The sequence below is a fragment of the Manacus candei genome, unplaced genomic scaffold, assembly GCF_025592945.1.
Source record: "Manacus candei isolate 608988 ecotype Guabito, Panama unplaced genomic scaffold, ASM2559294v1 h1tg000002l, whole genome shotgun sequence".
NCBI lineage: Eukaryota > Metazoa > Chordata > Aves > Passeriformes > Pipridae > Manacus > Manacus candei.
This window is the reverse complement of record NW_026138050.1, coordinates 4,975,489-4,992,158: the sequence shown is the minus strand read 5'-3', so window position 1 is coordinate 4,992,158 and position 16,670 is coordinate 4,975,489. Positions and strand designations below refer to the sequence as shown.

The 16,670-nt window shown below is 41.2% G+C and overlaps 1 protein-coding gene across 3 annotated transcripts in view; it reads right to left on the bottom strand.

Annotated features, from left to right (window-relative positions):
• Nucleotides 1-16,670, bottom strand: part of MAD1L1 (mitotic arrest deficient 1 like 1) — a 352,477-nt gene that overhangs the window by 244,893 nt on the left and 90,914 nt on the right. For all 3 annotated transcript variants that reach the window (XM_051777190.1, XM_051777205.1, XM_051777198.1), the window contains exon 11: nt 3,779-3,923. In XM_051777190.1, coding sequence (XP_051633150.1) covers nt 3,779-3,923 — 145 coding nt within the window. The remainder of the gene's footprint in view (nt 1-3,778; nt 3,924-16,670) is intronic.

The window sequence follows — 16,670 nt, the reverse complement described above, 5'->3', positions numbered from 1 at the left end:
GAGCAAGGGATGCAATTATGGCAGTGTGCATTCACAAAGTTACATTTTGAGAAGTAAATTGGACTCATTTGGAGTAAGTTACAACTGAAATTGGGCTTCACATTTTGAGTGTTGAGCTTCCTGTGAAGGATCACACACCGGCTGCACAAAGCAGGGCATTTTGTCTCTGGTCAAAGCTGCTGCACGTGGTAGAGGATGATCCTACTCACTCTGCAGCTTCATACATTCTTTCCATGACATACTGACTCAGATAAGGACTTTCAGAAAGGGCTTTTCATTTTAGGAGACTTCCATGTCATATAAAATTTTCTATGAGTTTTAAATTTTAGCCATTCAGTAGCAGAACTGACTGTTTTTAACAAGCCCATTCCATAAACAAAGACCAGGAGTTGTGTGCAATGCTCTCAGAGAAAGATAAATACTCACAAGCTTAAGAACAACACAAAAGTCAAATACAAAACTGTGTGGGTAAACATGGCATTCAAAACAAATACAGCAGGAAATCAAACAGGAAAAAGGGCAGAGGTGGACTAGGTCTTTCCCCAGCATTTCAGGTATCTCCAGTACCACTGCATCGCAACTACCTCAGGTAACAAAGGAAAGATTAAAGATTTCCCTAAAAAACTCTGAGCAAAGGCAAAGCAAAAAGACAGCAGAACAGACAGCAAACCCAGCCAGGCAGATCTCTGAGAGAGTGAGTGAATGCATCCCTTCAAACATCAATTTCTGTTTCATCACCTTAAGTGAAGAGAGTGACACTCCAGGAGAAACCTTCCAGCCATCAATGTCTGAAAGCCTCGAGGGTGTCCAAATCTAGTCTTATGTTTCACTGAAAACATGTAAATCAGAAAACTGGATTTACAAGGACATATGGGACAAAGTGATCAACCAATATGTTCTAAACAGCAGTTTGTCAACAGGAATAATCGAGATGCAGCTCCTCCTCCAGCCCACTGTCAGCGGTGGAGTCGATGGGGCTGGACCACAGCACTAACACATCAAAGACTGGAGAATGCTGTTCTTCAGGTCTGCCAGGGAAGAGAGATTTGTAGTGATGCACTGAAGTATCCCAGACTGACAACTGTTTCAGTTCCAAGCAGTAAACCAACTGGAAAGGTCCAAGTAAGATCAAGAAAGCCCCAAAGAAGCAAATGAGGCGAGGAAGCAAGATAAGGACAGAGAAGTCAAATGTACTGAAATGGAAATACGAGAGCAACTAAGACAGACAGAGACTGTGGCAAGTAGCAGCTGAACAAGTGAGACAGGCAGTCTGTAAGAGCCACAAAGTACTGCTTGAATCTTGAGGAAAAAAAATCAGTAGCCATAAAAGTAAGGTGAGAAGGAATCAGACTGGCAAAGCAAGGACCTCCTGAAGAGAGTACATTTACTACTGCAATATTTGGTACTGCTGTTAGGAAATGAAGAACAACTTACTCTTTTCTATTGATCTTTTAAAACATATTCAAGGTTCTGAGACTTCCAATTGACTTCCAATGTTCCAGTTTGAGCCCACAGAAAGGACAACTGTTACTGCATTAAACTCACACTGTAAAACACATCTGATGCCTTTCAGACCTTATTTGCTCAGCATACAGGAAAAGATTCACTGCCCTGGTGGAGGGTCAAACATACACAAATGCAAAAGTCATACTATCAAAAGCAATAGCAATTCAATCAAATATATAATAGTCTCCCCCAAATTAGATTTTCACAGTCCTATTTAACAAGACAAAGCTTCAGTAGAGTGAACTCATCTTTTCCATTCTCAAATTTCATAGAAGCACGCTGTACTACTGATGCCACTAATTAGATGATTAAATACCATTCTAGGTGATATGCTTTCAATGTAAAATAATTATTTTTGACGGGCAATATATTTGCTCAATCTCATTTTAAATCACAATATCATACTTTTTTAATTAAATGAAATTCCTTCCTCTGATTTTGCATGAGAAGAGCAACCAGCAGGAGAAACAGTGCCAAGGATAGATTGTCCAGGTTCCATAATGCATGTATTTCTTCACAAAGGACCCCAGCATTCTCTGGATGGAATATAAATTTTCAGAGAACAGCAAAGTCTTTATTCCTTTAAAACAGGTCAGTTGAGGAACCACTGAGCACACTGAAAACTTTCCCCGTCAAATCAAAAGATTTTTTTGCCATGGTCTGATGAAGGACATTTCCAACTTTTCCTCTACTCCTCTTCAGGGGGAGAACAGCAAACAAAGCAAAGGCTTTGTCTTCCTAAATAAATCAGGGTACAATCCATTACATGACAAAGTACTGTTGTCTTTTTGTCCCATACTTAAAGAAAAGTAATGACATTTTGTGTTCTATGACAAAAAGTGTTTCTGCTGAGCACTGGAAATAAGTTAACAAAGAGAATTTTTTAGAAACCATCTGAGAAACTTCCTTCGGGGCTGAGCAATCCAGCACAGTGTTGAATAGCTGAGAAGGTCATAAAGGAAGGCTTTTTTACCGGGCTCAGTATCCACCTGTGTCATATCCAACCAGGCCAGTACTAAACCAGAACACTACTGAGGGCTGTCTGCTGCTGGGGGTAGGAGAAAGACTGAGGAGAAGAGATGCCTTTTCTGTTTCCATGGAGAGAGTTTGGTCCATCCACCCTGATTGCAGTGCCTGCCTCAGTGTGAGGCAGAAAGAACTGCTGTCATTTTTCTCTTCTCACTTGTGTGACTCTCCATGGCATCAAATTCCGCAGTAGAAAGATCTGATGGAATATCCTCTTGTAAAGTGACTGCTTCATGCTTCAAGAGCCCTGCTTACTGCTCCATATATCACAGCTTCTTTGGCTCAACAATGACATGGAATTACACAGAACTGGGCGCAGCACAATTAAAATCGATCAAAATGCTTTAGTTGACACTGAAAATTAAAGCCTAAAGCACAAGCAACAGAACAGTTCTCTTCCCTCCTTCCTCCCCACACAGGGATGTGCCTGGCTCCCTCACATGAGCTCTAACTACTCAAGTCTGACCTTCTGTGCACACATAAGCTCATTTACGTGAGGAGCTTTATAAGATCAGGGAGACTGCTCATATGAGGGAAGTTTTGCAAGGAATATTCTTGGAAAGTGAAGTAACTACCTTTCTGACTATAGTGAATTATTATTCCCTTTGGGGAAAGAGAGCTCTCAGAATTTAATATAAAATTTTCAATGCTCTACAGACTTCAAAATTATTGTGTAGAATTTCATCAAGAGAGCACACCTGATATAGGATGATGCAGCCTTCTTTGATATATCCTATAGAAAGAATCTTAAAACGAATTTTCAATTTACTGGTCTAGTGCCTGCCATTACATTCAAACAGACTTCCAGCGTAAGAGGAAGGCAAATCTCTTACTCTCTGTAAATTGTTTTTCCACAGGAACAGTTGACAAGGTGCCGCCGTTTCGCTCTCTTTAGGAAAAGAGGCAATGCAGCCAAAGCCATTATAAATTCCCTTCAGTGGCTCAAAACAGTCCAGCAACAACATGATTCAATTCTCTGCCCTCACACAGGTGCCAAGCCTGAGATGAAGTCACGTATCATCAGCATGAGCCCAGACGGGGGGAACACCAGCACAGCCTTAGCAGGCACTAGTACTTTTATTCCTACGAAGTCTTAAAGTCTCTTACAGCACCCACTGTGCAAAGACCCCACAGCAACTCTGTAGTACCAGTTACAGAGGTGAACAAAGAAGAGATAGGAAGGACTGCACCTGGAGGAAAGAAAAAAAAGGACATGGGCTTTTCCAAACATGACCCAGAAACTCACCTTGGTGAGGAGCACCACACGTTTCTGCAGCCGCCTGACCAGCGCTTCCTGATGCTCACGTCTCTTCTTCTCATCCAGCAGCTGGCTCTGAACCCGCAGGATTTCCTCCTGTAGCTGCTGCCGGGCCTTCTCCAGCATTCGGGCACTAAGGAAGGTAACACAGACCTGTGAATTCTTGACCCCTGCCTCTTAGAGAGATGAGGAAAACCTGAGAGAAGCATCACCATGACACAGGACACCAGGGCTGGTGCCATTTCATTTTACGGCTGCGCTGCTGAAAACAGAGTAGCTGCAGTCTCATTATCAGCTGTTGTCAGAAAAAGATATGAGAGAAGAACCATTCCAGTGACAGCCTTCTTCTGCAGCACAACACAATTACTGGAACCTCACACATACAGAGCATTTAAATAATTGCATATCTGTTTCAAAATCAATCCATTTGCCTTTGAGAACATGCTTTGTTTTCAACAAACAGCACACAGTCTTGGGTTCTACTGGATCTTTTCATCTTTTTCTAACAAAGTAGAAGTAAAACTGAGGTTTAATATGATCTGCTTTGACTGACAGATAGTACTCAGCAAGTAATTAGAGCCACCACCTGCACACTGGTCTTGCCAGCAACCTGTGTCGGAAGAGAAATGTCTTCTGAGGCCAGGTGATTAGCACTTCTTTTGAAATGTGGGCATGATTCTCTATTAAACCAGAACAGCCTGGCCCCTCTTGTTCTCAGTTCTCTGTGCATCACGACGTGGTGATGCACAATTATCTGTGTGTTCCTGGAGATGCTCTCCATGTGTGCCCTTCAGACACTCAGGCTGCTGCTGGGACACTAATGGGCAGCTGCTCCAAGGCTCACATCAGGCAGCTCATCACAGATCAACTGATGGCAAAGCATGTGATGAATAGCAAAATAAAAGTGAAATCATTCTTGTGATTGTTAAGAGTTGGTTCATAATTTAAATACGACAGGTTTATCCAAGACTGAACTAAGTTAAGTATTTAAAGAGTGAGCAGGACATGAAACAGAAGTGTTGCATACAAGTCAAAAACCCTCAAGCAAGTGAAAAAGATCAAACCCAGCATGCCTAGTTTACTCAGGAACAGAAGATCTTTGTTTCTCTGATGCTAAAAACAACACTGGAAAATTTATGAGTGCTTCAGAGGGGTCTTATTTCTCATTATAATTAAAAGAAAAAAAATCAAAATGCTTTTAGATAAAATAGCACTATTGTTAGGGTATTGTTTAGATAGATCCAAAAGGGAATACTGCTTGAAAGGATGCTCAGTATAAATCAAGTACAGTCTGCACTGCCAGGTCATCAGATTGTATTTTCTGGGAAATTTATGTAGGAATTCACTCAAATTCCAAAGCAGCTGCCTCCCTACCTCAAAATCATCCTCCTCCTTGAAAATATTATACCTTTTAAAGCACTGGATGAATCAGAAACCTGTTTCAAGCTCCAATTCAATTTGGAACCATTCACAGATTAATTTAAGAATCAAGAACTATGAAATAGTCTCTTCATTGTTGCATTCAAGTGGAAAAAGTTCATCAAGACGGCTTCACATCTGCATTTGAAACTGGATAATTGCATTACCAGGGCACCACTACTTCCTTGGATCTGTTTTAATTAATCAGTTAAGAAGGGGACCTCTTTCCAGGAGTAATATCTGTGGTGATGGAACATGCACATGGGTCAGCTCCAAACAGGACAGAATGGATGGGTGAGACCAGGTAACCACAACTTCTGTCTTAAGATCCATTACAGTTTGTTCAACAATACCCTTTTTTATGCATAGGATAAATAGAAGTACAAAACTCTCACCAACTGTGTTATAACAAAGTAAATTGCACTATGGAAACCTTACTGCAAATATTTTTTGCTCTTATCAAAGAACCTTAGTCCTGATTAAAATCAGAACAGAAGAAAAAAATGCAAACATAAGATTAAATACTACCAAACAGACAAAATCTCACATATTATTATTCCAAAACATTTTGATAAGACAATGGAGAAATCTTTTTTCCTAATCTCCCAATATTGTGACTTGTTTCTATGAATGCCGAGTGGACTGACAAATTATGATTGATTTGACATTCACAAAGAAAAATGAGATATGTGCTAGGTTTCCTTCCTCAAATAATGAAAAATATTTGAGATTCACATCTCATGGAGAGCACAGACATTCAGCCCCATACAAAACTCTCAAACTAGGCTGGAAAACAACTGTTTCAACACATGAGAAAAGTTAAGCAAAGAGAGACAAATGGGCAATTTCCTCAGCCACTGCATGGAAATAACAGCTTCATCTGTTTATATTTCAGCCTCAGAACAGATGTGACGTTAATGTACATAAAATTTAAATTCCAGAGATGTCTATGAAAGCAGGGACAATCCTCAGCTCTCTGAACTGAGTGTTACCATAGGTTCCCTTGCTATGGGAGGCGTGAAATTCAACTTCCTTACAACTCTCCACACCATGCCAAAATACATTATTGGGATCCTTTCTTCCCCTCTTAGAACAGATTGATAATTCTTCCAGAAACTGCACCAAATACAACATAAACTGCCTCTCTAAGAAAAAAATCCAAAAGGAAAAGTTATATTTCTTATTGACACAAAACAGGATTTGAAAGTAGGTGCTCAGAAGCAAAAGCTGTTAAAGCCAGACTTGTGCACTCTTCTTCCACCCTGATGACACCTATGGCTTTTCAGAAGTAATTGCTCACTCAATATGAGCATTAAAGTATAAAATAAAATAGGCCCAAAGTTCTCCATTCAACATAAGCTTGGAGAACTGGCATTTTAAAATCTTTACAAGTTCAAAGTAAACCTTTCTAAGCCTTAAAGAGAAAAAGTCATTTCTGTTTATCAGCCTATTAATGTTCCTTGTTCCACATCCCAGTGAATGAGATGCCAACATCTTTCTGTTCTGAGCTGTTGAGACTCTTCATATTTTGCCCTTCCTTTTCTGTAATCCACTTTAATGCAATCTTAATGATAAAACTTCATTTTCCAGAATATTCTTTGAAAGACTGAGAACAATGACGGCACAGAGTGAATACTGAAGCTATAAGATACATTTTAATAATCTCCTTCAAAAATTACAAAAGCAGATGACAGTTCCCCCCCAGTGATCCATAAAACATTATTTTAATGATTCCATCCTTTCAGTAGCCAAGTACCTCAGTTACTAAAAAAAAATAACAGGGAAAACAAACAGGATGCCAGAACTGGTCGGTGTATCAACCTGAGAGGAAAAGAAGGCACAGAGACAATTAGGAGAGCAACACTGTCTGGGTCATGTTGTAACTCAGGAAAAGATGAGACACGTGTATGTACCAGGGCCAACTGTCAGGAACGAGATCACATCAAAGAGAAGCACCGCAAACCAGAGTGTGACAGGAGGAACACTGAGGGAGCACGGAGGGAAAACACGATGACAGCGCGATCGCACACACGCAACAGAAAAAGGAACCACCGCCATCGACATCTTCGTGTCAGAGTCCAAAATAAAAAGGTTAATGCAGGAGCTAATGAGGCAAAAAGGAGCAAGGGAGATTGTTTTGTAGCAAGACATTTGGATGAAGAAATGCCCATTCCTGAGGCTTGACAACTCTGAGCCGTCTCAATGTATCCACACATGTACAGACAGTACACACATAAACCACGCTGGAAACTGATACACAGAGATGAACAAGAATGTTATTTTTCAATCCAGTTCTTCCCCCCAGGTTTAAAAGCCAACATGAAGGCATAACCAGCAACTGGGTAACTCCAGCCTGTTTTATACTGTCCTGGACAGCAGCAGGACATCCCTGTCTGTGCCCTCCCTCAAGAATCTTTCCAATCTCCAATTTCTGACACGGACAACTTCCCCCCTCGGCCTCTGCCTAACCTGCCTCGATGGGAACTCCCACCATCCAGGATGGGAATTAACAAGGAAAACTGAAAGGGAATAGGTGATGACAAAACCAGTCTGAGTTAAAAAGGGACAGAACACAGGAAAGGTGGGGGTTGGCAAAACAGAAAAATATCCATCTTATGTTAAAAAGGAAAAAAAAACTGATCCACCACAAAATGCTGCTGCAAAGACTGACTGGAGTTCTGAGAACATGGCTGCAGAAAGGAGCTGCCTTAACTAGTATATTCAAGGGAGATAAACGAGCAAAATAAGATTGTTTGGCATCTTCTGCTTCCTTTCTTCTTCACAGAGAATTGTGGATATAGGGAAGCAGCAGCACCCATCCCTGCCCTCAAACACTCTCTGGCTACTGAGACAGTGGGACCTGTGGAGGCCAACAGGTTCATGTTATCTATTTGTTCACTACATTCAGAAAGAGAAACAATACAAAATATGATCATCTTTTAGTGGAAGTTATCACAGGGGCTATATTTTATTTAAAGCTTTAACTGTACCTTACAGACAGCCATATGAAATACTGCTAACACAATATACTACATGAAACAGTCTACAGAGAGTTGGTAGGACAACAAGCTTTCTTCTTGCTATTTATTGCTCACAAACATCTGCAAACTTTCTCTTGGTTCACACCTTGTATTTTCTCAAAGACCTTTTACATAATTCACCATCATCAGACTTCCATAAATCACAAATCATTCAAAAATAAGCAGTTCATACATCACTGCTGCTCTACGTACAAGGAAGACTCGAATCATATTGAATTTATAACGAGGGAACAACATAAAGAGAATTATTTTGCTAGTGCAACCAGATGAAATGGGTAAGAAGCAGACAGACATTTGGAGCTTTATTAGTACACTGATGATGTTTTATCTGTGAGACAGTATTTAATTTTACTCCCTAACCAGCAGCATAACTATCAGGCTCAGAAACACAGTGAACAGTTACAGAACAGAAATAACACATTTTCTGCCCCAGCACAATGGCCATAATTGACTGGCAGGAGCTAAGATTTACTAAAAGAAATTCACATCAGGCACCCTCTGCTTCCTTTCATTACAGGGTCAACACACTTGCTGCAACACCAGAGGAGCCAAGCCCAGGAACGCTGCCAAAATGCAGAGGCCAGGGTGGCTCTACCTGAACAGATACTTAATCAGCCACTCAACGTGAGATTTACTGTCACAGCACTAAACACGCTTCCCACATCCATCATCAAGATGAGAATGAAAGCAGTGTCTTAATAAATGAGAAACTTCCGTGGTTTGTTTTGGGTTTTATGTTGAAACATTAACGATTTCAACATCTATCACTGAATTCTGGAATGTAAAATATTTCAAGGGTGAGACAACTACAGGCATAAATGTCCTTTTCCTAAGCCTCTAAACCTTAAGTATCCATAAGGCCAAAGCTTCTACTAAAGGCATTCATTTGGTGAATGAAACTTTTACTGGTATTTAAAAACCACCGAGCCCACACTGCTCGCTGTGCTCTTACTACATTTGAAATGCTGCTGTCTTCAGTACAACTGGGTACAGGAGAAATCAAGCTGATAGTTGAATAAACAAAGTGATTTATAATAGCTTATGTAGACAAATCCATTAAGGGCTTTTGGTGTGTCCAAATGCTCATGGCTCTTGTTCTGAATCAAAAACAAGTCAGACACACTTGCATCCTGAGCAAACTGATTCCCTTCACAGTGCTTGGAGACAAGCAAATACTAAACATTCTTAATAAAATGCAAGTAATTAAAAAGCAGGAATTAAAACCAACAGTCCTCTATGATTATTAACACAGCATATAGCCAGCACTCCATGTATCATCTCTCTCTGTATCATCATTTGTATGTGGCATTTGGCAATTACGGAGAACAGTCTATTTTTAAAGAGCATTCACTGATAAGGATTTTCCACTCCCACTCTGAGATAAGAATAATTCCTCCCCATACAAGTTTCAAGTGTCTTTCCAACACTGCAGAGAACAGGATGCACACTACAGAGATACCTTCTGACCACAGACTGATATACCAAACCAAGCCAAGATGTTCACTAAACTGTTCAAAATGCATTACAGGTTGTTGGGAAGAGAGTGTCTCCATTCCCAGTATTTCATTAAGAGTCGTGCTCATTTAGTCCCCTTTGCAGCCCCTCATTTTGGCTCTCCTAATGACCCTGGCTGATGAGGAAGGGCAGCCTGTGGGCAATACTGTCAGTAAGGAAACACATGGAGCTTCAGCACCAAAAGATGTCAAACGGCTGCTTCCTTCCCTATCTCCCCCCACTCAGCTCTGAACATCCAACACAGGGAGTAAAATACTGGAGAAAAGGAACTGCCATAGGAGGGAGGAAAACAAACAAACAAGTCCCCAAAAAAACAACCCCAAGGAAGAACTCTGAAAAAAAAACACCTTTTCTCTAACCGGGATCCAAGCACCCTCTCTGCAGCTGGCTTTATTTACAGCATTTTATTCAAATTCTAAATGTTTCAAGTGTTATTACACTTTTTTTCTTTGAAAACAAAAATGACAACAACTGAAGCAAAACTGGGAATGAGAAAACCCAAAGACTGAAATAATTACTAATCAAAGCAGAGGCCTGTACATGGGCTGGTGAAGTCACTGGCCAGCTCTACCCAGTAATTTCGCTTCGTGTCGGCTCTGATGAGTTTTATATTTCTAACATTTCATCAATTTGAGTCACTAAATTCAATTTGCATTCACAGATAAACAGAGAAGGAATAATAAATACTCTCATCTGACCTTGAAGTGTGACACAGAAAATCGCCCTCGATGATTTCATTTCAGTCTGAACCAGCATGAATAATGCAGTTGGCCCCATCAGTCACCAGTCTATAATCACACTTGTGGGCTGGAGGAACTCAGGGCAACGTCTAAATATGATGGAGAAAGTCAGAACTCCTCACTCTTTTTTGTAGTAGTCTTTTTCTGCTGCTCCCTCCCTACAGAGATGAAGCCCCTACCTCTGTCCTTCTCCCCCAAACCCACTGACCCCCACATACACAGCCCAAGCATTTTAGTTTGTTATGCGGTCACAAGTGGGAAGTAAGGTGAAGGCACTGTATAGTTTTCTCAACCCAGTATTATGTGCATTATAAAATGCACTTAATAAGCCTTCTCCCTCCCAGTAAGCTGTCAAGTCACTGGGCCAACTCTCCAGCACTGGTGTGAAGCACAGCCACACCACACAGGCAACTGGTGGCATGAACACCATGAGTGACTAAGAATATTTCCAATTCCTGTTAGACATTCAAACATACCATGAGAACGGGGAACGTTGTCTGGGAATAGGCAGCATGAGAGCTGAGGAGCTGTAGAGAATAAAGAACTGATAAAGAGGAGTGAAAAAAGGAAAATTTGCTTCAAGTGGAGAAAGAAATGAGTAGGAGAATGATTGTGCTGAACCAACTTGTCAGCAAACAAATCTGCAGAAATTCTAGGCTCTTGACAGTTAGATAATGGCTTATCTTAATAAAATAAGAAGGGTCAAAGTGTTTAGATGAGAAAAACAAAACATTAAACCCTCCAATGCAATATAGCAAGTGAGTCCTCACAGACTGGTGACTCATTACAGCTTCATGAAGGTTCTGAGGATCTGTTTCAAATTACCTTTTCCAATGAGACCTCATTTCCAATGTGCATTACTGTACTCCACAGTGAAATGAGTATTGAAATGAGGATTGTATATTCCTGCCCAGTCGCTCTCTTTTTTTTTTTTTAATATCTGAATGTAAGAATACCTGGATGAATTACAGATTGTCTAATATGTTTTTTGCAGAACAATTCAGTGAAGGACCCCCACCACAACTCTCACTAAAATACAAAGCTATGGTTCAGGATTTCAGCATCAGGCTTTTGTCAGTGAAAACCCCTCCAGGTTATGTGATGAAAACCTGTCTAGGTTTTCTCTGAGGACGCAGAAGAGAATTCGTAATGTTACTTGTTGACAACAAATAAACCCAAACAATTAAGTGCTACCCCCCAGCATTTACCCATGGGACACTGGCACAGATAAAAGCAAAGGAAGGACTGCAAAGTCACTCAGCTCCCTGTGACAAGCACTCTGTCAGACTGCTGTTCTGGGCTTTTCTTTCTCACAGGCACCAATTTAACTCCGTCTCAAATCCGCCTCCCACCTGCTTTGACTCAACTTATGTCAAAGCAGTCTACCAGGATCCAAGCCATATTAAGCACAGCATTGTAACAGACCTGCTAATCCTTAAATCCACAATATGGAGGCATGTTAAGTCTGCAAAAGTCTTGAAAATTCCATGACCAAATAACTTGACCTGCAAACATGAATTTTCCGAGTGGCCCCATGTCGTTGGGCACAAACAATGAGACATGGTAAGGGAGGATCTTTCCTACCACGCTCTAACAACAAAGCAGGACTCAGTGCTAACTGCATCTGTTTTCTGCAGGATCTCTGCCTCATTTGCTGCAGAATATGGAAGACTAATGAAGCACAGAAATTGCTTAAAGAGAATGGTCTCACATTAAGGCAACTGAAAGTCTCCCAAAAAAGCTGGTTCCAATTCTTGCCTATGCCAGAGCTCCCAGTGACACCATAAACTTTTCAAAGGCAGTCCTTGGTGCTGAGCTCCAGTGCTGGGTACTGACACTGCTGCTGAAATCAGTAGCAGCTCCTCATACCATAGGAAGCCTTGGGTAATGCTAAGTAAGTGTTCTGAAAGAAAAAGTTTCAAATATTCCACGTTGCCATCCCCAAAAATAAGGCTATACTTTCTCCTTGGTTTGCATCTGGTCTAATAGGACTAGCATAAGAAATAACTAATAAATTATTAAATTTCTCTGTAGAAAAACATTAATAGCTGTTCATTAAATCAACATAATACAGTGTCTCTGCCAAGTGAAACAGGAATGTTGCATGCTATAGGAAACTAGACTGAAGAGGCACCAGGTGACTTGATTTCTGGCATTTCCTAATCTCTGAGAGCTTCAACTTGCAACCCTGATGTTGCCTTGCAAGTAGCTATTTTCCCTATGGGGGAAATATTCCTTTAAAGTTGAAAAAAAAAAAAAAAGGCAAGAACATAAATCTAAGAACAAGAATGAGGAAAAACAGTAGAGTTAGCTGAAAGTGCCCCAGAAACATCCAGTGTGGGTTAAGCTTCATCCCTATTATATCATTTTACATTCTCATATACATCCATTTTGGGCATGTACATAAGCACACACAGACCCACGAAGCAGAGAAGAGCTGGTCTCCAGCCATCTGGTGTCAGACACTGAGACTAAAGAACTGGGATCTTTCCAAGCTCGACTGTCGCACCAGGAATATCTGCCATTCCTTCTGCAGTGGCTCTGCAGCCCCTCTCACAGAAATCCAAGGAATTCTGTGCAACTGCACATCCTCCCTGCTCAGCTGTGTCTGGGCAGCTGGGCAGAGGCAAAAGGTTTTCTCAGACCCTGATTCCAAGCCATGATTTTTCCCCACGAAAAGGATATGCCCAGATCAGACTTACTATGAAGTCCTGCTAATCTCATTCCGAAAACATCCTGTGGATGTTTGTTTTCCCTGTTTCACCCAGATATACAGAGCACTATTTCAGTCTTCCACTGGACTGTTAACACTATTAGGACTTACCTGCAGGGCACCTTTCCCTAATTTCTATCCCCCAAATTAGCTCAAAGAACCCTTTAACCAATACTAGGCAAGGGGAATAAAGCTGTCACTGTGGAAGGAGAACTGCCAGAGCAACTACATTTACAGTCCTGTTACATCAATTCTTCTGCATCAATATTTTTAAGTGTTTAATAAAACAATACTACATGCAATGCAATATTTTTGTAATGAATACTTTATACAGAAACCAGTCAGGTGGACATGTAAATAGCCTTTTATACAGCAGTTTCAGGTTTCAAAATCACTAGATGAGCAGAGAGGTCAGATCTTTTATTTTGTGGTGAAGTTGTGATAGAGAAATGAATTTAAAGACACGACAACCAAGTCATTTTGTTTCTGTACCACTCATAAATGCTTTGTTTAATGTAATTTAGTGTCAGCCAGTTGGTACCACAAATCACTCAACAAACAGCACCATGTTGGAGGGACAGGATGATAGTCCAGTGTGGATTCAACAGGTACAGTGAGAAGTTTCTCTCCTCAGCACTGCAATTCATCACTGTCTTGCTTTAACCCCAGCCAGCAACTAAGCACCACAAGCCACTCACATCCTGGTGGAATGGGGCAGAGAACTGGAAGTGTAAAAGTAAGACAAATCTTGAGTTAAGAAGAGTTTAATGATTAAAATTAAATAAGATGATGATGATGATGATAATATATGGTGATGGAAAATAAAATAAAGACAAATAAACTTCAAGGAAAACAAGTGATCTAAATGAAAATAATTCCTCACCACCAACTGATCAATGCTCAGCCTGCTACAGAGCAGTGAGGCCCTGCTCAGCTTTCCCCCTAGTTAATATGCAAAGCATGACACCAGGTGATCTGGAACATCACAGAATCATAGAATGATTTGGGTTGGAAGAGCCCTCAAAGATCATCCCACATCCCAAGGGCAGAGACACCTTTCCACCAGGTTGCTCAGAGTCCCATCCAACCTGGCCTTGGACACTTCCAGGGATGGGGCAGCCACAGCTTCTCTGGGCAACCTGTGCCAGGGCCTCACCACCCTCAAAGTAAAGAATTTCTTCCCAAAATCTAATCTAAACCTACTCTCTTTCAGTTTGAAGCCATTCCCCCTTGTCCTGTCACTCCTTTTAAACAGTCTCTCTCCACCCTTTTTGCAGGCTCCCTTCAGGTACTGGAAGACCACAATTAGGTCACCTCAAAGCCTTTTTTTTCCAGGCTGAACAACCCCAGTCTTCTCAGCATTTCCACAGGAGGGGTGCAAAGCACGAAAGACAATGCTGCTGATGTGTTTATTTTTGCAAACTCCTTTATGAAGGAAAGAAGAAAACGTTCTACGAGTGCTTACACAGTCCAGCAAAACAAATTGAGAAGTAAAAGTTGCCAAGACCAAGACTAAAAGCCCAAAGCAATAACTGGGACACACAGCTCAAGCTCTCTGGAGCTGCCCATCAGCACAATTAGCAGGGCTGGGCCCCCCCAGCCCACATCCCCCGGGTTCAATAGAGGCACTTTGGCAGCCAATAGATGGTCTGTGCTCAGCACACCCTTCGATTGCCACCTGTCTTCCCTTATCATCTCCCCTGCTGCCTCCATTGTACCTGATTAATACACCCCATTCCTCCTGTTTATTCCCTTATCGATCCATCGCCTCCTGCATGGGAAAAGGCGTCAATGCAGTTAAAGGCAGGCACCTGCTTGGAGACTTCAACCCTCAGCTGCTTTCTGAGAGAGTATTTTATTCTCACTGGATAATAAGATTCTGTGGTTAAAGGAGCTTTTAGGTATTGGCATTGTCATAAAGTGTTCCCTGTGTCCTACTTCAGTGGAGCTGACAAACTCTCTGCTTGCTGTCACTGGACTAATGAGAAAAGAAGCACTTCTAAAGAGCTTTGGGTACTTCTGCATTGCAAAGTGCAAAGGAGAAAGTAAGATATTTCATCGATGTTCCATTTCACTACAAAGCCCCACAAAGAGGAAAGAAAAAAGGGAACGTTTCTGCACAATCACTGTATCAAGCAAGCAGCTCACTTATTAATCTCTCCTTCCTCTGCATTCTCTGGCTTGGGGGCTTGGAAAGTTGACACTTGACTTGAAAAATGCCAACTCTAAGCAGTTTATTTCCTCTTGAACTTTAAGAGCTGACTGAGACAGAAATGACCTTTAAAAAGGCAGGGTTAGTTCTTGTATGAATTGATAGAAGGATTCTTTGCTTACACAGCACAGCAAGGTACTGAGCAAATCTCCTATACAAACTCCCCTCTCTCACCAGAGGCAAGAACAACACCGTGTTCCATCCTCCACAAGATCCACAAAACTGGAGGACGTGGGACCCGGTGACCCAGCTTGTCTAAATCAAGAGGGGAAGAGGAGGCTACAGCCTCTTACATGCACAGGACAGAGACTACACCAATATTCATACCCTCAGGACATCTTCCATCACAAGAATGGTTGTGACTTTGCTTACACCAATCTCTGCTGAAGATGCTGAAAAAGAAACTGATCCTTAAATGGCTCATTAATGGTCTTCTATGAAAAGCAGTTTGAAAATGCAAATCAATACCCAACAATAACTACTAATAATACTTGCTGCCACACCAGTAGCCAGAAATGTAACTGGGCAGAATATTCTTGTCTGAGGTCCACCACACAACTAATACCACCAGATGTCCAAAGAAAGGCAATTGAGGGATTTTGTGGCAGCAGGGGATAACCTGGGAGTTTTGATAAAGGAAATTCACAAAGCAAATATCTGGAATGCCAACAGGGATTGGGATACACTGGAGACAAATAAGCTTAGTTTGCCTGTGCTAATAATGACACTTAGTGGTACAGAATTTGAAGGTGTTCAGTGCCCTGCTGATGGGAAAGTCTGTGTCTACACATGCACATTAAAATAAAAAATCTAAATAATATTTAATTTATCCCAAATAGTTCAAAATTATTCACCTGTTACTCTGTAAGGAAGGCAGATGTAGCCATTTTCATAACAGCAAAATGTTCCTGCAGGTGGTGAGCAAGCTTTCCACTGCTAGGCAGAGAAACTCCTGAAGGTAGGGTTGAAATTTTGATTCCCCCACCTTTTTTTTAAAAAATTTTATTTTATTTCTAGCCTTGATCTTTGTCTACTAAGCCATGCTGACTCTGAGCACTAAAGGACTGATGGAGTTCAGAAATCTCCAGTGAAGTATGAAGTATCACTTTGCCATCAGCAGCAATGAAATGCTTCCAATCTACCATCAGCCCACTTAAGCAGAAGCAGACATCTTATAAAGAGAACCCCACGGCTATTCTGTGCAGGATTTTCGTTTTCTCTGGAAGGAAAATATGCATCA